We start from the raw sequence: 24,988 nt of genomic DNA on the forward strand, positions 1-24,988 counted from the left end.
TGAAGGAAGGAGAGTATTCTAGTGCTGAGAAGATGCCCAGAGCTGAAAAATGGAGTGTCTTATTCATGGAAAGCCAGGAGATCAGTTTTAGTGGATATAAGAGTTTGTGTTATGGAGTAAGATATAGGGTTAAGATTGGAAAGGTAGGAGAGGACTAGATTATGAAGGGCTTTGAATGCCAAGCAAAATGAACAGACCTGCATTTTAAGAAAATCAATTTAGTGATTGAAAAGGAAAATAGATTAGAGTAGGAGAGGGGGGATGCTTGAAACAGGCAGACACACCTTCCTCCCCCAAGCAGGTTGCTGAAATAATCAAAGCATGAAGAAATGAAAGTCTGAACTAGAGTGGTGGCAAAGATGTTGCAAAGATAAAATTGACAGACATTATCAATGGCTTGGATATGGGGGGGGGAGAGGATAAGAGATATGGAGTCCAGGATGATTCCAAGGTTGTAAGCTTGAGGAATTGGGAGTATAGCCCTCTCTAGTAATAGGGAAGGATAGAAGAAAGGGATTGTTGTGAAGATATTTTTCCTTTGTGCCTGATTCTTTGCGATCCCATTTGGGATTTTCTTGACAGGGAAACTCATGTGGTTTACCATTTCCTTCTCCAGCTCATTTTACAGATGAGGAAACTGAGATAGACAGGGTAAAGTGAATTGCCCCTTGTCATACAACTAATAAGTGTCTGAGGTCAGAATTGAATTTAGGAAGATGAGCCTTCTGTACTCCAAGCTCAGCACTCTACCTACTGCGCCATCTAGCTGCCACAAGTTGGTGTGGGGGGAGGCCTTAGGGCAAAATGAATTCGTTTTTGGACATAACATATTTCAGATGTCTACTGTATATTCAGTTTAAAATCCCTGAAAGGCAGTTGGAATGCAAGATTAGAGGTCAGCAGAGAGTTTGGGGAAGGAAAACAGATTTAAGAATCACCACTTTAGAGATGATAATTAAATCCATGGGATCATGAAATCACCAAGGAAAGTAGTAGAGAAGAAGAAAAGAGAAACAGAATCCAGAGGGACATGCATCAGAGGGAACCTGTAGTTCCTTCTAGAATCTGGAAGAAGATCCACTAAAGGAAACAGAAAAGGAGCAATCAGATAGATAAAAGAGAACCAGGAGAAAGGATGTCCTGAAAACCTGGAGAGAAGGGATTAAGGAGGAGAGTGATCAGTAGTGTCAAAGGCTACAGAGAAGAAAGGTTACAAAGAGAATGAGGATTGAAAAAAGGTTATGGGTTTGTCAGGGAAAGTATTGTCAATAAGTTTTTAGTCTCAAATTTCCATCCCTCATCACTTTAGCATAGTTGCAACTTGTTCTTCAAGATAACGGTGAAAATGCCATAATTTTTAAAGGAGGCACATGGTCTGCCTTGGTTGCTTTAAATAATTTTAAAATGCTAGTTTGTAATTTAAAAATATGTGCTGGTGTATTCAGAGACCAAGTGACCAAATGGGAATAAATGTCTTCCTTATTTAGGAAAAATAATGTACTTTTGTAGCATTTCATTTCTTAAATATGTATTTTTATACATATTCTTTTTAAAATGTATACAAAGATAGTTTTCAACATTCACTTTTTCATACGTATTTTAAAATATTGTATATCTTAAATAGACATCGGAACATTAAAATAGCAAAATCCTTTTCCTCTCAGATAACAAGGACCTAAAGCTTTTTTGAGATGCCTTACTGTTTTGTATTTCTAGACCAAGATAAACTTTGTTTCAATTACTTCAGAAGCATGTTATTTACATAATCCATTCAGTTTATAGGTACTTTGCTGCTTGAGGCTTATATTAAGAATTCCTTTTATATGTATTTTTATTCAAAAGTAAGTTTCTTTCTCAGAGAATAAACAACATATGACTAATTGCCTGGTAGGAAGAGAGAGACTAATCAGGTAGAATCCTAGATTATACATTTTTTCCCTCTACTGAGAAAATGATGAAAAATCAGTGTCAGCATATAAAATCATTTAATTCCCTTTTAATCTTAAGAATGTCCCCAAAACTGAACATAATAAAATGATATCTCTTTTTCATTACTTTCTATGAATTAGAGAAATTTTTGTTGTGTGTGTGTGTCCCTCAACCTTTTGTAACTTGGGAACTTTTGGGGGAATTTTTTCACTGATGCATGGGTTAATGGGTAAGCCACGAAGATTTATATCCTTTGTAGATTAATGATCCAGCTCATTAACTTCTTTGTTTATATTTTCACACTTCAGTGATTTAAATAAAATGGTATGGACATGGTTCAATTGTCCTTTTATCTCTTTTCCCTTTTGTGGCCTGAATGCTCATGTAGATAGTTGTCTATTTTTTATATTTGGTTTCCATTGTTTATTCAATAAGAACAGAACGATGTCTGAGGGGACAGTTTTGAAGGCACAGTGTTTTGTGTAAAAGATAGAGCAGAGCTAAGCAGTTAAGAATGCTTTTGTAATGGTAAAATAGTGACTTTTTCAGGCTGGCATTTTAATTTCGTCTTGAAGTTACTTTTAGATGACCACTAAAACTATGTCCATTAGACCTTTTATGGAGTTAAACTGGCATTTATAGAAGAGTTAGTTGTTTTTTTTTTTTTTAACCAGTTTATCAAGTCGCATTTGTATCCTGAAAATTTGAATATAGGGGAAAACTTTGGTGTTTTGTTCAAAAATAAACTTTGTGTATTTTGAAATAGTTTTTTAAACCTTTCCAGAAAAATAGCTTGTACAACAAGTTTTTAATTGAAGTGACTTATGCGATAATGTTAACATTGAACCTTTTAAACATATTTCCTCACAAATTTTTCAGCAGTTTTGAGTCTTCTTTTGCACTTCTAATACAAAATGAAATACCTTCAGGTTAAATGTCTATTTAAAATGTTTGGAAAAAACATTTATTTTTATATTTTAGAAAAATAATTTTTACATTATTTTGAATTTCTTTATTTTAGTAACATACCTGGATGTTTTCATATATCATATTTATTGATTAGTTTGGTTGGGTTTAAAAAATTGCATTTTCTAACTTAGATTTAGCTATAGATAAGACACTATTGCTTGTTTTTGACTATTTTCTTTTTTTTCCCAGCTCATCAGAGACTGGAGCCAGTGACTCTGCCAGGGATTGTGGCATTTATTCTTAGTCTTTTATGTGGGGCTCTGAATTTAATTCGAGGCTTTCATGCCATAGAAAGTCTCCTACAGGTACTGTGTCATTTATACAGCTTTATAGAAAATAGTTACTTCTTATGATTATATTGTATAGTTACACTCTACCTGCTGTAAGAATGTACTATGCTAGATATTAGATTAAAACTGACAATTTCTGACTTCAAGGAGCTTACTGTCTAATAGAAAGACTATAGATAGCATGTACACAGAATAAAAAATGCAATGTGATGAGAGAAACATGACGTGGTGAGAGAGGAGAGGGACATTCAAGGACAGAACTCTAATAAACAAGAACAATCTAGCTTTAAATTATATTGCTACCCAATATTTGCCTTACTGTTATCTTCACACAGATATTGGTACATGGCTTGCCCTTGAGAAGGCTCATAGAAGAAAAGAAACTCTAGAAACTCAAGGAAAAATGGCCATCATCTAGAAATTCTTCAGGGAGGGTCTTGACCTTATTTGCATTTTTTTTTTTTTTTTTTTATCATATAAGATCCAGCCAGGTATAATTCAAATCTTTCATGAACCACATTGAAATGTGTATAAATTGAGCATAGGATTTTGTTTTCATCTTTTAGTGCTGTGGACATAATATTTATCATATAAGTACTTAGATACAGCAAGTTATTCCCAGGATAATACACCATGTCCAAGTAGGATTTATAACAGGAATGCAGGGCAGGTTCAATATTAGGAAAACGAGTAGCATAATTGACTATATCAATAGCCAAACTAATAAAGAATCATATGATTATTTCCATAGATGCAGAAAAAAAAAACATTTGACAAAATCCAACCCCTGTTCCTATTAAAAACTCTAGAGAGTATAGGAATAAATGGAATTTTCTTTAAAATAATCAATAGCATCTATTTAAAAACATAAGCAAGTATCATATGTAATGGGGATAAATTAGAACCATTTCCATTAAGATCAGGGGTGAAACAAGGCTGGCAACTGGCACCATTACTATTCAGTATTGTTTTAGAAATGTTAGCTTTGATAATAAAAGAGAAAAAAAGAGAAATTATAGGAATTAGAGTAGGTAATGAGGAAATCAAAGTGCTTTGAGCAGAAGTTCTTTACCTTTTTTATGTTATGCTACCCTTTGTCAGCCTGTTTTCAGTCTCTTGGAATATTGTTTTTAAATTTATAAAATAAAAAAAAAGGATTGTAAAGGAAATCAGTTATATTGAAATACTTATCAAAATATTTAAAAACAAATTCATAGACTATTGTGGTTAAGAATTTCTAATTTTAAGAGAATCTTTGCTGCTAGATATTAGGGAAGACAAGTATTTTCAAACAATCATTAAGCATTTTATTAAATCTACCAGCCACTGTGTAAAGTGCCAGAGATTCTAATCATCTAACCAACACTTGGAATTAGCTCCATTAATCTAGAATAAAGAGGACAGAAGGTGTGTAAGTGATAGACATCAGAACATGTTTAGGAAACAGTTAATAGTCCTAGTTGAGTGATGTGTTAGGAATGCATCAGGGAGTTATGGAAGATAAGGATAGAAAAATAGACACATAGAGTCAGTGGTTTTCAGGGATTTGGGGATTTTTTATGGGCATTAGAAAGATATTTGAAGTCTTTTGCCAGGGGAACAAGGTAATCAGAGCTATGCTTTAGGCAGAATAATTTGTCACTGATTTTTAGGGTAAGAAGCTGGAATGAGGCTAATTAATTCGTTACATAGGCCAAATAAGAAGTAATAAAGATATGAACAAGAATTATAATAGGGGAAATAAAAAATAAAGAAAAATTTGCAGGTTGAAAGATGTTTACATGAGAGTGAAGTCAAAGGTGAAAATTTTCTAATAGTCAATAAACAAGTGCTTATTATGTGTTAGACATTGTGCTAAGCTCTGAGGATACAAATACAAGAAAAAGAAACAGTCCCTCTTTTCTAGGAGATTACATTGTAATGGTTCAAAACAACATACAAAGAAAGTAAAAAACTAGAGTAGAGGACAGATCCTGGCCCAGGACAAAGCCAGAAAAGTCTACAGTGAGTGTAGCTAAGTGGGAACTGAGAAGATGTTAGTCCTATTCTCTCTCCTCACATGGAAGAGTCTATATTGCCTGCCTGTGAGAAAAGTAGAAGGATATTCAACCTGAATGGAGCCTCCATTTTAGGGAGAATACAGGATGGTGAATTGGGTGAAGTTGAGTGAGGAGGAACAAGGAAACAAATGATTTAATTTGTCAGCCAGTAAATTTATTAAGCCTTTACTGTTGGCCAGGCAATAGCATGTAATTGGGTTTAGGCAGAACTTCCAAATAGAAAAAGCCAGTAGAAAGTTGGCAAATAGGAAGCTAGAGAGAAAGCTTTGGGGACTATGAGCATTGTGATAATTAAAACCCCTAAAAGAATATCATTAGCATGAGGTTTGGACTAGTCCAAATACAAAAAAATTGCTATTATGTATCCCAGAGTCATTCTGGAATGGTGGGAGTATTTAGAAGGAGAGAGGGGAGTAGTTCTCAAAATGAAATCTCTGGAATACTACGATTAAGAATGATAGCTCTTACAGCTTTCTTAGAGTCATGGTTTAAAATTTAATTAAAAATTATTGGTATTATATGTTGGATGTTTGTTTGTTTGTTTGTTTGTTTGCTGAGGCAATTGGGGTTAAGTGACTTGCCCAGAGTCACACAGCCAAGAAGTGTTAAGTGTCTGAGATCACATTTGAACTCAGGTCCTCCTGACTTCAGGGCTGGTATTCTATCCACTGCGCCACCTAGCTGCCCCTGTGTGCATGTTTTTTGAAAAAGAGCAGTATATAAGCTTTTAGTCCCTACTTCCTACAAGCATGCCCATGCCTTCTCCATGCTCAAAAAAACCCTTTTTTGAGCCGTCCCTGCTAGTTGTTCTTCCATATCGCTCTTCCCTTATTTAGTTCAACTTCTTGAGAAGTGTATCTATATCTGGTGCCTTCAATTACTTCTTTCTTCTTTCTTTTGTCTTTTTCTTTTTCCTCTCTTGACTTCTGACCTCATCATTCAACTGACACTGCTCTCTCTTACCAATGATCTTTTAATTGCCAATTCTTAGTTTCTCATCCTTCTTCATCTTTCTGCAAGTTTTTAACATTGTCAGTCGCTTTCTTTCCCTTGATATTCTTTTTTTTGTGACACTACTATCTCTGGCTCTTCTCCTGCCTGAATGCTTCTCATTTTTCTTTGCTCTATTTTCATTGAGGTTATGCTTACTAAAATTGGGTGTTTCCCAGGGCTCTGGGGAAATCCTCTTTTCTTCTTTCTTTACATTATTTCAATTGGTGACCTTATCAACTTCCATGAATTCAGTGATTATTTCTCTGCTTATAATTCAACAATTTATTTACCTAGTCTTAACCTCCAAACTCATATTTCCAGTTGCCTGTTCATTTTATCTTTGTAACATCTTGAACTAGATATCCTAAACATTTTAAGCTCATCATGTCCAAAACTGAACTCATCTCCCCTTCACCCAAACTTCTGTTATTGAGAGTTACTGTTACTGTTGAAAATACCATCATCTTCCTAATCATCCAAGCTTGTAATCCTAAGTGTCATTTTCTACTTCTTATTCTCAGTGCCCATATTCAGTCTATCATCAAAACCTATTGATTTTTATCTTTGTAACATCTCTAGCATACATCCCTTTCTTCCAGGGGCACTGCCACTTCCACTACACATTCCTGTGTAGGCCCCCACCTCCTCAATCCTGAACAATTGGCTGATCTACCTGCCATAAATTTCTTTCCACTTTAGGCCAACCTCTACTCCGCTATCAAAGTGATCTTTGTGAAGTGTTGGTCTGTTATGCACACATACCTTCCACCATTCAGTAAACTCCAGTGACTCCAATATTAACTTTCAGGTTCAAAATATAAAATCCTCTGGTGTTTAAAGGTCCCCAGTCTTTCTGGTTTTCTTATGCCTTACATTCTATTTTCTACTCTACAGTCCAGTGACACTGGCCTCCTTGATGTTTATTCAAAGACACTCTCCATGTCCCAATTTTATTTTTATTTATTTATTTGTTATAGCTTTTTATTTACAAGATATACTCATGGATGATTTTTTTAGCACCGACAATTGCAAAACCTTTTGTTCCAACTTTTCCCCTCCTTCCCCTCATCCCTTCCCTCAGGTGGCAAATTGACCAATACATGTTAAATATGTTAAAGTATAAGTTAAATACAATATACGTATACATATCCAAACAGTTATTTTGCTGCAAAAGAAGAATCAGAGTTTGAAATAGTGTACAATTAGCCTGAGAAGGAAATCAAAAATGTAGGTGGAAAAAAATAGAGGGATTGGGAATTCTATGTAGTGGTTCATAGTCATCTCCCAGAGTTCTTTCGCTGGGTGTGGCTGATTCAGTTTATTACTGCTTGATTTGGTTCATCTCATTGTTGAAGAGGGCCAGGTCCATCAGAATTGATCATCATATAATATTATTGTTGAAGTATATAATGATCTCCTGGTTCTGCTCATTTCACTCAGCATCAGTTCATGTAAGTCTCTCCAAGCCTCTCTGTATTCATCCTGCTGGTCATTTCTTAAAGGACAATAATATTCCATAATATTCATATACCACAACTTATTCAGCCATTCTCCAATTGATGGGCATCCACTCAGTTTCCAGTTTCCAGTTTCTGGCCACTACAAAGAGGCCTGCCACAAACATTTTTGCACATGTGGGTCCCTTTCCCTTCCTTATGATCTCTTTGGGAGATAAGCCCAGTAGTAACATTGCTGGATCAAAGGGTATGCACAGTTTGAGATAACTTTTTGAGCATAGTTCCAAATTATTCTTCAAAATGGCTGGATGGATTCACAATTCCACTAACAATGTATTAGCATACCATTTTCCCACATCCCTTCCAACATTCCGCATTATCTTTTCCTGTCATTCTAGCCAATCTGACAGGTATATAGTAGTAACTCAGAGTTGTCTTAATTTGCATTTCTCTGTTAATAATACCATGTCCCAATTTTAAAGATTGTCTGATCCCCTTCTTGAAATACCCCCTTTTCTTCATCTCCATCTCTGGCTACTATGCCTTCTTTCATATCCCTGCTAAATTGTATGTTATACAGTCAGCCTTTCCTGAACCCTCTTAGCCTTTCCTCCATTGATTATTTCTATTTTATCTTGCATACAAACAAGTTTGCATAGTAGATTTTGCATGTTGATTCATATATTAGATTATGACTTGAAGAGCAGGGATTGTCTTACCTTTCTTTCTATATCCCTAGCATCAAACAGAGCACCTGGCATATAATGGAGATTTTATAAAAATTAATATTGTCTTAACTAAAGTAGAATAGTTGGGGGAGCTTTTTTAGGATCAAATTTGATCTTATTTTATGACTCAGGATTATCATTATGTCAGATGAAGAGAGGCATGATATAGTGAAAATAGTTCTGGATTTGGGACATGAGTTCACATCTTGTTTCTGATGCTATCTGTGTCATTTTGGGCAAATCATTTAATCTGTGTGGATCTCAGTTTCTTCATTTCTAAAATGAGTGATCTGTAAGATGATCTGTGAAATCCCTTTAAGCCTTGCAAGGGTACTATGAAAACAGGGGTACTTTTATCTAAAACGCTTCTAAAAGCTGGAAGAGACCTCAGGGGAAATTTATCTTTCTATCAGAGAAATCTTCCTATTTTCAATAGAGAACTGTCTCAAATCAGTCATTTCTAAAGGTTGTCAGAAAACAATTTCACTAACTTGTCAGGTCATTTCATGAAGACATAATCATAATAGAGACTTGTGTGTTTTTGCCCTTAGGCTTTTTTGAGGGGGTTCTTTTTTATTAAAGCTTTTTGTTTTCTAAACATATGCAAGGACAATTTTTTTCGACTTTAATCCTTGTAAAACTTTGTATTTTAAATTGTTCCCCTTCTTCCCCTCTCCCCTACCCTAGATGTCACACAATCCAATATATGTTAAACATGTTAAAAATTAACAATTATCGTGCTGCACAAGGAAAAAAACAGATCAAAAAGGAAAACAATATGAGAAAAAATGCAAGCAAACAACAACAAAAAGAGTGAAAATGCTATGTTGTGATCCACACTCAGTTCCCACAATCCTCTCTCTGGATGCAGATTCTTTTTTCATCATAAGATCATTGGAACTGGCCTGAATCATCTTATTGTTGAATAGAGCCATGCCCATCAGAATTGATCTTGTTATAATCTTCTTGTGGCCATGTACAATGATCTCGTAGTTCTGCTAATTTCACTTAGCATCAGTTCATGTAAAGATTTGTATGTTTTGAAAAATTTCAGTACAATTTTTCTGAAACTAAGAAAAAACATTGTCCTGACTAGAAGAAAGGAGGGCTTTATGCTCGAGATTTGTAGGAGACATTAAAAGAAGCTATGGTAAATTGATTAAACATTTAAGAGGAATCTTCCAGAAGCAAGGAGACATTTTTCAGTTCCTTCATCAGTATAATATTGACATTCTTGATAAATTATCTGTTTTTCTCTCCTTATTCATTTAGCTTATTGCCATTTTAGAAATTCAAGAATGTCAAGTTTATACCTTCTGTCTCACAAGGTTGGGTTTTTTTAAAAAAGCATATCCTAGTGATTACTAAGTATCTGTTTTAATGGTTTCATTTTGCTGAGTTATTTTATTGAACAATTTGATGAAATGTTCACTAGCTAACAAAATTTGCTTTGCCATGAATGGTGACCCTCCAAACATAGTATATAGTCTGATAAAGTTGTGAATTTTAGTTTATGTTTTAGTACAGACAAAGGTCAAAATATTGTGAAAATCTTTTTCTTACCTTAAGTAAATAAAATAAATGCAGGTCTGATTTGGAACAGAGGTATGGATGCATGGTAGTGGCTCCATTTAGCTTTATAACTTTGACTTTATAGTATATTGCCTCATTTTCAATTTCCACTTTAAGATTATCTAAAGTCTCCACTAGTTAGGAAATTTTATGACTTCTCAAAATCTTTGACTTTTTAGCATTTTTACTTAACATTATTATTTTAACATTTCTCAGTATTTGTATTATTATTATTCATTGACTGAGAAAATCATAACTGAAATCTACCATGAATTCAATAATGCTTTTTAATGAATTCATATTTCATTAATCACAACAAAAACTATAAAAAATTTTAAAATAGTAAAGCATATATGTAGAATATATTATTTTTTATATCTGGAGAAGATATGTGAATGTGTATACCTATTTCTAATTTTATTATTATATTACTGTTCTACACTTAGTGAAGTATAGACTCCTTGCAAAAACTTTAAGACTGTGGCCCTCAAGAAATCATTGGTGTGGTTCTTATTGTCTCCATCTTTTCCCACAACTGAACAAGGTTCAGATCTTATACTTTTTCCTATTTCAGCTTTTACTTTTAATGCTGTCTAGACTTCATTTTATAAAAACTATCCTGTGTGCATATTGTTGTTATTTAATATTATGTCCCCCTACAATGTGTTGTTGCATTAGACCACTTTTCTTTCTTTTCTCTTCTCCATCTGAAAAAGATTATTAGTTTTTGTTTTGTTTTCACAGAATGATGGTGAGGATTTCAGTTATGTCATTGCATTTTTCCTTGGAACAGCAGCTTGTCTATACCAGGTAGGTTCTGATTAAATTTCTTAAGGAGCAACTCCATGCTGATGTTATAAATCAATAAGTGTTTATTAAATGTCTGATATGTGCCAAACACTGCAGTATACATTAGCAATATAAAGAAAAAAGTTAAATCTCTGCCCTCAAGGATTTGTATGTATTCTGATGGAGGAAAACAAGATACACACATATAAATATATACAGATTAAGTATTTGCAATATCATTACAAGGTAATTTTCTGGAAGGTACCGGCAACTAGAGACCAGGAAAGGCCACATACAGAAGACAGTGTTTGAGCTAAATTTTGAAAGAAACTAGAGATTCTAAAAAACAAAAATGTATACATGTATTCCAACCACGAGGGACAGGCTGTGCAGAAATACAGAGATAGGAACAAAAAGACTGAGATTGAAAATGGATTGTCATGTTGGAGAACTAGCAAGAAGGCCTGTTTTTCTAGACTGTAGAATACATGAAGGAATATAATGTATAATATAGATAGAAAAGTTAGTTGGAGTCCAGTTGGAAAGAATTTTAAAACCTAATCAGAGAAGTGTAGTTTTCCTAATGATAATAGCTTTTTATTTTCAAAACATATGCACAGATAATTTTCAACATTCACCCTTGCATAAGGTTTTTTTTTCCCTCCTCATTCCCGCACCCCCACCCCTAGATGGGAAGCAATCCAATATATGTTAAACATATACAGTTCCTCTATATGTATTTTCACAATTATCATGCTACACAAGAAAAATCAGATCAAAAAGGGAAAAAAATGAGAGAAAATAAAATGAAAGCAAATAACAATAAAGGTGTGATCCATACTTAGTCCCCACAGTCTTCTCTTTGGATGGCACATTATTCCTAATAAATGTCCATAAGTAAACATTTATCATAGTGATTCAATTCAGTTCAGCAAACATTTGCTGTGTACCTACTATGCTGAGGATGGAAAAAGAGGCAAAAAACAGTTCTTCCTTTAACAGTCTTATACTATGGAGAGGGTAGGGTTGAAGTAACATGCAAACAAATATGTAAAGCTACACATAGGATATATATGAAATCATTAAAAGACAACACTGCAGATAAATTTTATTATTGTCCAAAGGAAATCATAAGGAGGGCAGAGGACCCACATGTGCAACAATGTTTCTAGCAGTTCTTTTTGTGGTAGCAAAGAATTGGAACATGAGTGTATGCCCATCAATTGGGGAATGGCTGAACAAGTTGTGGTATATGAAGGTAATGGAACATTGTTGTATAAAAAATGATGAACAAGCTGATTTTAGGAAGGTCTGGAAAGATTTACATGAATTGATGGTGAGCAAAACAACTAGAACCAAGAATACATTGTACACAATAACAGCAAGAATATGTGATGATCAACTATGAAAGACTTGGTTCTTCTCAGTAGTTCAGTGATCCAAAACAATTCCAATAGACTTTGAACAGAAAATGCCATCTGCATACAGAAAAAGTTAACTAAGGAGACTGAATGTAAATCAACACATACTCTATTCACTTCTTTTTTCTGTTTTTTTTTTTTAAATCTCTCCCATGGTTTTTCCTTTTTCTATGATTTTTCTCTCAATGTGATTCATAAAGCAATGTATATTAAAAAATAAATAAATTGCTGGGGGGAGTGATAAGACAGCACTGCAATTAAGAGGGGTTAAGAAAGTTTCCTGTAGAAGGTGGGATTTTAGTTAGGATTGAAAGGAAGTCAGGGAAGTGAATAGTTGGAGCAGAAGAAGGAGCATAAAAAGCCTGGAGTACAGAAAAGATGTTTAGAGTTAAGAGATGGAGTATCTTGTTGCTAGAACAGATTGGACACTAGTACCACTTAGGGAGTAAGGGGTAAGAAGTTTCAATAGGAAGGGACTTGGTTATGATGGACTTTGAACATCAAAAAGAGGGTTTTTTAATTTGTTCCTGGAGGTAATAGGAAATCAGATTTTCAAGATATTTGAATACCTCTGTATCCACAGTACAGTTGTTTTCTTCTTTTTGAAAGGGATCATCCAATCTTTTTTCAGAAACAAAAGGTGAATCCTCTGAGATGGTTTTTTTCCTAAAATAATATTTTATCTTTTCCTTAATTATAATTTTTAATATTGGTTTAATTTTTTTTTAAATTCTCTTCTTCCTGAGCAGATTGATATAGACTATCATTCATGGACAACATATTACTATATAGTCATGTTGTGAAAAAAGACACAGACCTAAGGAGAAAAAAACATGAAAAAATAAGTATGCTTTGATGTGTATTCAGATTCTATCAATTCTTTCTATGAAGATTGATATCATTTTTCATCCTGAATCATTTGGAATTAGACTTGGATTATTATATGCTGAGAATAGCTAAATCATTCACAATTAATCATTGTATAGTGTTACTGTTACTGTATACAGTGTTCTCCTGGTTTTGCTCACTTTGTTTTGCATCAGTTCATATAATTCTTTCTAGGTTTTTTTGAAATTGTTTCTTATAGCACATTACAATCACATACCACAACTTTTTTAGCCATTCCCCAATTGATTAACATCCCCTCAGTTTCCAATTCTTTGCCACCACAAAAGAACTACTATAAAAATTTTGTATAGATAGGTCTTTTACCCTTTTGAAAAAATTTCTGAGATGATTCATAAGATAAGTATAAAACCTTTATCAGTTTGCTTAGGAAAATACCATAGTCAGCTAGCAATTCTGTATATATTTATTGGTCACCGATATACAAGAAACAGAGGATTTCTTAATAAAGTGTTTTGGGAACTTTTAAAAGTATCAAATGTAAATATAATAATAATTATTGTTATTGGGGCAGCTTCATGGTGTAATAGCTAGAATGCTGAGCCTGGAGTCAGGAAGACTCATCTTTCTGAATTAAAATCTAACCTCAGGCACGTAGTAGCTGTGTGACCCTGGGCAAGTCACTTTACCCTGTTGCCTCATTTTCCTTATCTGAAATAAAGAGCTGAAGAAGGAAATGGCAAATGACTCCAATATCTTCAAATCACTAATAATAGAAATTCAAATTAAAACAACTTTGAGGTTTTACCTATGACTTGCAAATCGACTTGATAGCAAAGAACTGGAAATAAAGTAGGTACCCCGTGTCTGTGCATAAAAAATAATGAATATAAGGAATTCAGAGAAATATAGGAAGATATATTTGAATTGATCCAGAGTGAAATGAGTAGAACCAAAAGAAATATACATATACATATATATATATATATATATAAACATGCAAATGAAATAATCACTAAAAAGAAGCCAGACTCTAAGTAACTAAAATAGTAATCATCCTGAGTAAACTAATGAAGCAAATATTCTTTGCTTTGGCAAAGGGCTATAAAGGTAGTATCACATCAGAATCGGACACTAATTTTTTTTTTCCTTTGGTACAAAGGAGGGTTAAGTTCTAGTGTTGGATGAAGGTATTAGCTTTGGTATCTCAAGGCTATAATATATCCAGAAATAATACTTGTGTAAAAACCAAAGGCTTGAATAAAACTTTTTTTAAAATTAAGATATTGAACTAGGTGATTTCTAAGATCCTGCATTGAATTTTATGATTCTGTGAAAGTTTGAATTATTTAAGTAATAAATCTGTTTGGTTCAGTGAGATTCATGATAGAGAGGCTTGAGAGGTCCTGAATCTGTGGTTGAAAAGTTTGAATTTTCTCATGAAAGCATTGAAGATTTTTGAAGAGTATAAAATGGTTTAGATAAGTCTTATTCTAAGAGGATCCTGCTGAGGACTGGAATGAGGAGCTCTGGGTCTTGGCCTGGTTTTACCGCTAACTTGTAATCATGAACAAGTAATTGTCATCATCCTTCATTATTATTAGCTTTAAAATGGGGAGTGAAATAATTTTTTTTCTTTTTTAAAAGATATTTTATTTTTTCCTCAATTCCACAGAAAGATGATTTTTTAACATTACTTAAAATTTTTTTAAGTTCCATATTTTCTTTTTCCTTCCCTCTATTCCCCCTCTTTAAGATGGTAAGCAATTTGACAAAGATTATACCTGTTCAATCACATACAACATATTACCATATTTGTCATGCCGTGATAAAAGAAACTGACCAAATATGAATGTTATGGAATATTATTGTTCTGTAAGAAATGACCAGCAGGATGAATACAGAGAGGCTTGGAGAGACAAGAATACTAGGAAATGAATGTGAACTATTTGCATTTTTGTTTTTCTTCCCGGGTTATTTTTACCTTCTGAATCCAATTCTCCCTGTGCAACAAGAGAACTGTTTGGTTCTGCAAACATATATTGTATCTAGGATATACTGCAACATATCTAACATATATAGGACTGCTTGCCTTCTAGGGGAGGGGGTGAAGGGAGGGAGGGGAAAAATCAGAACAGAAGTGAGTGCAAGGGATAATGTTGTAAAAAAATTACCCTGGCATGGATTCTGTCAATATAAAGTTATTATTAAATAAAATAAAATAAAATATATTTAAAAAAGAAAGAAAAAGAAACTGACCAAAAGAAAAAGGAAACATGAAAAAAATTAAGTGGAAAATAGTATGCTTTGATCTAGGTTCAGCTTCCATCAGTTCTTTCTCTAGAGGTGTGTGAAATTTTTCATCATGAGTTCTTTGGAATTGTTTTGGATCATTTGTATTGCTGAGAATAGCTAAGTCATCCATAGTTAATTATCATATAGTATTGCTGCTATTGTGTGCAATATTCTCCTGGTTCTGCTTAATTCACTTTGCATCAGTTTATGTAAATCCAGGTTTTTCTGAAATCTGCCTACTCATCTCTTTTAGCACAGTACAATCATATACAACTTGTTCTGCTGTTCTCCAATTGATAGACATCCAGAGGGGGAAATAAATTAAGGATTCTTCCAGCACTGATTTTCTGTGGCTCTACAATACAATGTTTCTTTGATTCAAGAAGTGTTATAGAAAGCTTCATTTAGACGGACAAAAGCAGCTACACCCAAGGAAAGAACACTGGGAAACGAATGTGAACTATCTGCATTTTTGTTTTTCTTCCCGGGTTATTTATACTTTCTGAATCCAATTCTCCCTATGCAACAAGAGAACTGTTCGGTTCTGCAAACATATATTGTATCTAGGATATACTGCAACATATCCAACATATAAAGGATTGCTTGCCATCTAGGGGAGGGAGTGGAGGGAGGGAGGGAAAAAAAAATCGGAACAGAAACGAGTGTCAATGTAAAGTAATTATTAAATAAAAATTAAAAAAAAAAGAAAGCTTCATTTAATAATAGGCAAAATAGATGAGCAAGAAGAAATACTAATAGTGATATAGCAGAAAATATTTAAGATCCAAACCAGGGTAAAAGTAATGAGAATGAATAGGAGCGGAGATGGTAAAGAAAGAATTCCCGGACTTGATGACTAATTGGTATTGGAAATTCAAAGAAAAAAATTAAAGATGACTCCAAATTTTGAAGCTTGGTTAAGTAACTACAGGGTTAAAAAAAACAAGGCAGAAGCAGCAGCAGCTAAAGTTTGTAGGTAGAAGATAGTAGGTACATAAATTTAAGCATTTCATTATTGAAGTCACTGACTAAAGCCATTATTTTTTTAACTAGATTTTCATAAGTGACACATTTCTTTTGATTGCAAACAGAGTTTTAGTTCTACAAATGAAGTAACTCAAACTAATTTTCTTTTTTAAAAATTTACTTATTTTTAATACACATTGCTTTAGGAATCATGGTGGGAGAGAAAAATCAGGGCAAAAGGGAAAAACAATAGAAGAGAAAGAAAAAAACAGAAAAAACAATTGATCATAGTTTGTATTGATTTATATTCAGTCTCCATACTTCTTTTTCTGGATGCAAATGACATTTTGAGATTGTTTTAGATCACTGAACCACTGAAAAGAACCAAGTCTTTCATAGTTGACCATCACACATTCTTGCTGTTATTGTGTACGATGTATTCCTGATTCTGTTTGTTTAAATATATAAAATAAATCTTAAAATCTATAAATTAAATAAAGATTTATTAAAATAAATCTATAAATCTTTCTAAAATCAGTTTGTTCATCATTTTTTATAGAACAATAATATTCCATTACCTTTCATATACCACAACTTGTGTAGCCATTCCCCAGTTGATGGGCATGAATTCATTTTCCAATTCTTTGCTACCATACAAAGAGCTGCTACAAACATTTTTGCTCATGTGGGTCCTTTTCCCTCCATTATGCTTTCCTTAGTCTACATTAATGGCACTGCTGGGCCAAAGAGTATGCACAGTTTGATAACCCTTTGGGCATAAGTTCCAAATTGTTCTCCAGAATGGTTGGATTCATTCACAATTTAGTGTCCCAGTTTTCCCACATCCCCTCCAACATTTATCATTATCTTTTCCTGCCATCTTAGCCAGTCTGAGAGGTGTGAGGTGGTACCTCAGAGTTTTTTTTTTAATTTTTAATTTATTTAATTTAATAAAGATTATATATATGGGTTGTATGCTGGGATTTAATTCATTAATCTTTTTTTTTTATTTAATAATAACTTTGTATTGACAGAATCCATGCCAGGATAATTTTTACACAGCATTATCCCTTGCAATCACTTATGTTTCGTTTTTTCCCCTCCCTTCCTCCTTCCCCCCCCCCAAGATGGCAAGCAGTCCTATATATGTTAAATATGTAGCAGTATATCCTAGATACAATACATATTTGCAGAACCGAACAGTTCTCCCACTGCACAGGGAGAGTTGAATTCAGAAGGTAAAAATAACTCGGGAAGAAAATCAAAAATCAAATAGTTCACATTCATTTCCCAGTATTCCTTCTTTGGGTGTAGCTGTTTCTGGTACCTCAGAGTTACTCAAACTAATTTTCAATACAAGCTTTCAAGACCATTATTAGAATCCAGGCATACCAAGCAGCTAGGTGGCGCAGTGGATAGAATACCAATCTTGAAGTCAGGAGGACCTGAGTTCAAATGTGGCCTCAAACACTTAACACTTCCTGGCTATGTGACCTTGTACAAGTCACTTAACCCCAGTTGCCTCAGGAAAAAAAAAATTAGAATTCAGGCACACAATTCTTATATAGAAACTTTTAATTCCAGTGGTCTCTGCCTTTTCTTTCTTTTTTATAATCTTTGTTTTCCCAGTTTAATATCTTCAGAAGTTGTCAGGCTGCCAATTTTATCATTTGATTGCGATAAATGAGTTTTATAAATGACATCTTATCTCTGTAGTTGGCAATTCTGATTGTTTCTTAAGATAATTTGTGGATTCTTTACTTTTAAAGGACCAAATCAAAATGCTATACAGGAGAGTGTCAGGTAGATTGTTGTATTATGTTGAATCAATGTCTCTCAAAAACAGATAATCATTTTATCAAATGACAAATCTTTTTAGTCTTATTAGGAAGAAACATAATGTTGATTTTTTTTTATTATAAACAGACATTAGGGGCCCATAGTTTACCAGATGCTTAATATTATCTCATTTTCTCCATCCATCAGAATCTTTGCTAAGCACTTTTGAGCAGACCTGAAACATTTATGCATCATTTGCCATTTCTCAGGCTGTGGTTATTGCTGGAAGCAGAGGAAATTAACAAGATACAGCCAGTTCACAACTCCTCTGCTCATTTAGTAAATGTTAATTATCTATTGTGGGTAAGACTTTGTGCTGGGTGGTGGAGATACAAAGGTAAAGCATGACCCTATTCTCCTGCATTTAAGACCTAATCTTGAAATGGCTATGTGAAGTGTAAAAGATTACTGAGACCAGGAGATGTCACTGTCCTTCCAACAGAGAAGCAAAGTATCTTGTCATTTGTATACCTATGATTTCAATCATATAAGAAAAGCTCTTGGGATAAATTTTAAGCCATGATTATAGTTTGTTAGTTCTAACTTAAAAAATATATTTGTTTCTTTTGTAAGCAAGAGTTTAGGGATTCTGGAAATATAGAGAAGTAAGAGAGAAAATGCTACTCCAAATTTCTCTCCTAAATAAGATAGTGAACTTCGAATGGCAGAAAAATTAAAAGTCAGGGTAAAGCTGTTGTTCTCTTAAGATAACTTGAGAAGATCTTAGGAACTGAACTCTATTTGCAGAGGTTTGACTAGATTGAAATACAAACGTTTCCAAGTGACTCTGCCAAATTAACAAATAATAAGTCCTAGAGACAGCCTCATCTTCTGGAGCTTTCACCCCCAAGGACAGTAGCAGGGAATTGGAAAGCTGAGTATGGAAAAATTGAAGGATCTCCACTGTCACAGGATCTAAGCCCAATTGTGTTGACCCAACATGGTCCTGGGATGTGGCTTTGGATGAAGAAAAATCAGCACATGACTGGTGAGTTCAGTAATAGAGAGGTGGGGGTCCTCCTGGCTATGGGCACTTGCAGGAAAACAGATTTCTGTTCTAGAGCAGAGGGGATTGCTGAAGTTTGTAGCTGTGGGAGGAACCCCAGGAAGCAAGAGCATTTAAAGTGACATCCTGACTGGGTGCCCTAGTGATAACTCAGAGAAGAATATTTGAGCTTGGACCCCCAGAGAATAGAAAGCAACAGTACAAAAAACTGGAACCTGAAGTAAGCAAAGGAGAAAGAACCCAACCACAAGTAGCTACTATGGTATAAAGAAGATTTGGGTTCATACTCGAAAAAGATAGTTAAGTTAAAAAAAAAAAGTCATCCCTACTTCAGAGAAAAAATATCAAATGGTCACAAACCCAAAAAAAGAGATTTTGAAAGAGCTTTATTTGATTTAAAAATCAAAAGAAGTGCAAGAGAAATTAGGGGAAAAATAAGAACAATCCAAGAAAATGAAGAAAGGTATGAAAAGAAAGCCGACCAATTGAAAAAAAAAGAGATCCAATAAGGAAGAAAATAACTTCTTAAAAACTAGAACTGGGCAAGGGGAAACTAATTGTGGTATAAGACACCAAGAAATAATAAAATCTGAAGAGTAAAAAAATAGAAGAAAATGTGAAACATCTAAAAAAACAACTGATCTAGAAAACAGATTGAAGACAGATGATATAAGAATTGTTTGACTGTCTGAAAGTTATGATAAAAAAGAATCTTAGATATTATAAGATACCATTAAGGAAAATTGCCTTGCACTAAAGAACATAGGGATAAAGGAAGCTTTCCTCAAATAATAAGCAGTTTCTATCTAAAAGCTATAGTAAGCATTATTTTTAATGGAGAGAAACTGGACACATTTCCAATAAGATCAGGGATGAAACAAGGATGCCCATTATCACCACTGTTATTTGCAAGAGATAGAAGGAAAAATATCATTTAAAATTATTATAGACAAAATAAAATACTTAGGGAATCTATCTGCTAAAACAAACTCTAGAACTATATGAACACAATTATAAAACACTTATCACACAAAATCAGATCTATGTAATTGGGAAAATACCAATTGTTCATGCCTAGGCCAAGCTAATATAATAAAAATGATAATTCTGCTTAAATTGATCTACTTGTTTAGTGCCATACCAATCAAACTGCCAAAACATTACTTTATAGAACTATAAAAATAATAACAGAATTCATCTGGAAGAACAAAAGGTCAAGAATATCAAGGAAATTAATGAAAAAAATACAAAGGATGTGGCTTAGCAGTACCAAATCTAAAACACTATTATAAAGCATCAGTCATCAAAATCATTTGGTACTGGCTAAGAAATAGAGTGGTAGGTCAATGGAAAAGATTAGATACACATAACACAATAAGCAAGGCCTGTAGCAATCTCATATTTGCTAAACTCCCAAGCTCCAGCTTCTGGAATAACAACTCACTATTTAACAAAAATTGCTAGGAAAACTGGAAAATAATGTCAGAAACTTGGCATAGACCTACATCTCACATCCCATAGCAAAATAAGACCAAAATGCATACATGATTTGGGCATAAAAGATACCATAAACAAATTAGGAGAACAAGGAATAATTTGCCTACCAGATCTTTGAAAAAGGGAAGAATTTATGACCAAAGAAGAACTAGAGAACATTATGAAAGACAAAATAGACAATTTTGATTACATTAAATTAAAAAGATTTTGTACAAACAAAACAACAAAACAAGATTAAAAGGGAACTACAAATCTGGGAAAAAATCTTTACAACCAGTATTTCTGATAAATGTCTCATTTCCAAAATATATAAAGAACTGTTTCAAATTTATAAGAATACAAGTCATTCCACAATTGATAAATGGTCAAAGGATATGAACAGACAATTTTCATATGATGAAATTAAAACCATTTTATAGTTATATGAAAACATGCTCTAAATCATTATTGATTAGAGAAATGCAATTTTTTAATTATAGATTTTTATTTACAAGATATATGCATGGGTAATTTTTCAGCACTGACCCTTGCAAAACCTTCTGTTCCAACTTTTCCCCTCTTTCCCCCCACCCCCTCCCCTAGATGGCAGGTAGACCAATAAATGTTAAATATGTTAAAGTATATGTTAAATACAATATATGTATACATATCCTTACAGTTATTTTGCTGCACAAGAAAAGCAGACTTTGAAATAAGGTAAAAATAACCTGAGAAGGAAATAAAAAATGTAAGCAGACAAAAACAGAGGGAATGGAAATGCTATGTTGTGGTTCATACTAATTTCCCAGAGTTCTTTTCGCTGGGTCTAGCTGGTTCTCTTCATTATTGAACTGATGAGAGAGCCACGTCCATCAGAATTGATCATCATATAATATTGTTGTTGAAGTATATAATGATCTCCTGGTCCTGCTCATTTCACTCAGCATCAGTTCATGTAAGTCTCTCCAGGCCTTTCTGAAATCATCCTGCTGGTCATTTCTTACAGAACAATAATATTCCATAACATCCATATGCCATAACCTATTCAGCCATTCTCCAGTTGATGAGCATTCATTCAATTTCCAGTTTCTAGCCACTACAAAAAGGGCCGCCACAAACATTCTTGCACATACAGATCCCTTTCCCTTCTTTAAGATCTCTTTGGGATATAAGCCCAGTAGTAGCACTGCTGGATCAAATTTGATAACTTTTTGAGCATAATTCCAAATTGCTCTCCAGAATGGTTGGATCCATTTACGGTTCCATCAGCAATGTATCCTTGTCCCAGTTTTCCCACATCCCCTCCAACATTCAGCATTATCTTTTCCTGTCGTCCTAGCCAATCTGACAGATGTGTAGTGGTATCTCAGAGTTGTCTTAGAGAAATGCAAATTAAAACAACTCTGAGGTACTATCTCACACCTTTCAGATTGGGTTAATTTGATGCCATTACTGGGTCTATATCTCAAAGAAGTCATAAAATATGGAAAAGAACCCACATATGCAAAAATGTTTATAGCACCTCTTTTTGTGGTAGCAAAGAATTGGAAAAGGAGTGGATGCCCCTCAATTGGGGAATGGTTAAACAAATTGTAGAACATGAAGGTAGTAGAATATTATTGTTCTATAAAAAATGATGAAGAAACTGATTATAGAAAGGCCTGGAAAGATTTACATGAACTGATGCTGTATGATGATCAATTATGAAGGGTTTGGTTCTTCTCAGTAGTTCAATGATTCAAAGCACTTCCAAAAAACTTTGGACAAAAAATGCCACCTGCATCCAGATAAAGAACTAAAGTAACTGAATGTAAATCAACATAAGCTATGTTCACTTCTATTTGGGGGTTTTTAAATCTCTTACATGGTTTTTCCATTTTGCTCTGATTTTTCTCTTCCAACACAATAAATAATTTTTTTCAAAAAAAGAAAAGAAAATTGTCCTGAAGTTCTGGTAAAATAGAAAAAAATCCATTACTTATCACCTAAAAGTGATCCCAAGATGAAAACTTACAGGAACAGCATAGTCGAGTTTTTAATCTCCTAGTTTGAGAAGAAAATGTTACAAGCAAAAAAAGAAAAAAAAATAAGTTCTGTGAAACTATAGTCAAGATCCAATAGCTTCTACATTAAAAAAAATAAGTGAAGAGCATTGAACATATTTCATAGAGCAAAGGAGTGAAAGTAACAACCAAGAATAACTTAACTAGCAAAGCAAATAATCCTGAATGAAAAAAAAATGGATATTTAATGAAGAACCTTCAGGTATTTGTGACAAAAAGACTGTAACTCGATAGAAAATTTGACATATAAGATCAGAGAAAAACATAAGGGACAAAGTAAGGTCAAATTGTTTACTACTTCAGTGGGAAAATGTTATCTGTACTCCTAAAATGTTATCAGGATAGTTTTGAAAGAGCATAGGGTGAAAGGCTTTGAACATACTTCATAGAACAAAGAAGTGGAGGTGGCAACTAAGAATAACTTATCTAACAAAGCAAATAATCCTGAATTTTTAAAAATGGACATTTAATTAATTGAAAAAATTTCAGGGATTTGTGACAAAAAGACCAAAACATAATGGAAAATTTGACATATAAGATCCAAGAGAAACATAAGGTAAATATTAAAGACCTATTATAAGAGACTCAGTATGATCAAACTATTTACTTTTTGTATGAGTAAATGTTAAGTGTACTCTTAAGAATGTTATTATTGAGGTAGTTTTGAAAGAACTTACTTAGAAAACTTAGGGTTGAGTTGATGTTTGATGGGATAATTCTAAAAAATAAAATTGGGTAGGGCTCTGATAGTTCTGGAACCTCATTGGAACTATATTAGAGAGGGAATAATATACATCTAGAAGGGTATAAAAGTCTTCTAAAATTATAAAGAAATAAGAGGATAAAGGAGGGACTTTTAGAAGTAGGAGATGAGAGGAGATAAAGGAAAGATTCTTAGAAGGTAGATGGATTAAAGATTTAGGAAGGTAAGTGGAGAAGATAAAAAGAAGGGTTCTTTTATAGAAGTAGAAGGTTATACATCTTAACCTGTGAGGAAGGTTAAGATAAAAAGAGGGTAAAAGGGATAATAGGAAAAATAGGATGGAGGGGAATACCCAGGTACTAATTATAACTTTAGATGTGAAGGGGATGAATTCACCTATAAAATGGAAACAGCAGAATGGTTTAAAAATCAGAATCAGAATCCTTAATCTACCTACAAAGAACATTTAAAAATGAGAAAAATCAGAATTTATAATGAAAAAGAAGACTTTTATACCCTTCTAGATGTATATTATTCCCTCTCTAATATAGTTCCAATGAGGTTCCAGAACTACCAGCTTCCAACACAAGCCCAAAGAATTTATAATGAAAAATTTTATCCATCTCTAGAGAAAATGTTGAAGAAATCTGAGTGCAGATTGAAGCAAACTTTTTCTTTATTTTTCTTGGTGTTTGTTTTTGTTTTTTGGGGGGAGGGTCTTTATTTTCTTTCATAACAGTGCTTACATGCAGTAATGTTTTGTATATCTGAAAATATTTAACCTACATCAAATTGCTTGTCTTCTCAATGGAAAAAGGGAGAGAATTCGGAATTCAAAACTTTATTTATTTATTTATTTTTTTGCTGAGGCAATTGGGCTTAAGTGACTTGCCCAGGGTCACACACCAAGAAGTGTTAAGTTTCTGAGGCCAGATTTGAACTCAGTCCTACTGACTTCAGGGCTGGTGCTCTATCCACTATACCAACTAGCTGTCCCTGGAATTCAAAATTTTAAAAAGGATTGTTTAAAATTGTTTTTACATGTAATTGGGGAAAAAGAAAATATTAAATCATTTTTAAAAGACTATAGCTTAGGAGAAATATTAGAAATAGCTTCATGGTTTGAGAATATGTTCATAGATGTAAAAACTGAACCAATGGAAAGTCCTAACATTTCCAAGACAGAGTGCAGAGAAATAAGAGGTTCCAAATAGTGTAAGACACAGACTAGAATAAGACATCAGGATGTAGATGATGACTCAGAAAAGTAGAGTCAGAAGACATAGTCAAAAAGGAAAGAAGAGAATTGGGACAAAGCAGTTTCATGAAAACAGAAGGAGCAGAGAGTTTTTAGGAGGGGGTCAATATTGTCAAAAGCTGTGTTGAATCCAAAACAATTCCAAAGAACTCATGAAAAAAAATGCCATCTACTTACAGAGAAAGAATTGATGAAGTATAAATGCACATTGAAGCATACTATTTTTCACTTTCTTTGTCTTTCTTTTTGTGTTTCTTCCCTCATGGATCTATGTCTTTTGCAACATGACTAATAAATTAATGTTTTGCATGATTGACTATGTAACCTA

General features: G+C 33.5%; 1 protein-coding gene across 4 annotated transcripts in view; it reads left to right on the plus strand.

The window, feature by feature from the left end:
• The window catches only part of SEC22A (SEC22 homolog A, vesicle trafficking protein), a 104,817-nt gene that overhangs the window by 39,711 nt on the left and 40,118 nt on the right, over positions 1–24,988 (plus strand). For all 4 annotated transcript variants that reach the window (XR_007951908.1, XR_007951907.1, XM_051985425.1 and 1 more), the window contains exons 5-6: positions 3,088–3,203; positions 10,743–10,808. Coding sequence is in view for 2 of the 4 variants with exons in the window: in XM_051985425.1 (XP_051841385.1) it covers positions 3,088–3,203; positions 10,743–10,808 (182 nt within the window). In the remaining 2 variants the exon portion in view is untranslated. The remainder of the gene's footprint in view (positions 1–3,087; positions 3,204–10,742; positions 10,809–24,988) is intronic.

The sequence above is a fragment of the Antechinus flavipes genome, chromosome 3 (genome assembly GCF_016432865.1).
Source record: "Antechinus flavipes isolate AdamAnt ecotype Samford, QLD, Australia chromosome 3, AdamAnt_v2, whole genome shotgun sequence".
Taxonomy (NCBI): Eukaryota; Metazoa; Chordata; class Mammalia; order Dasyuromorphia; family Dasyuridae; genus Antechinus; species Antechinus flavipes.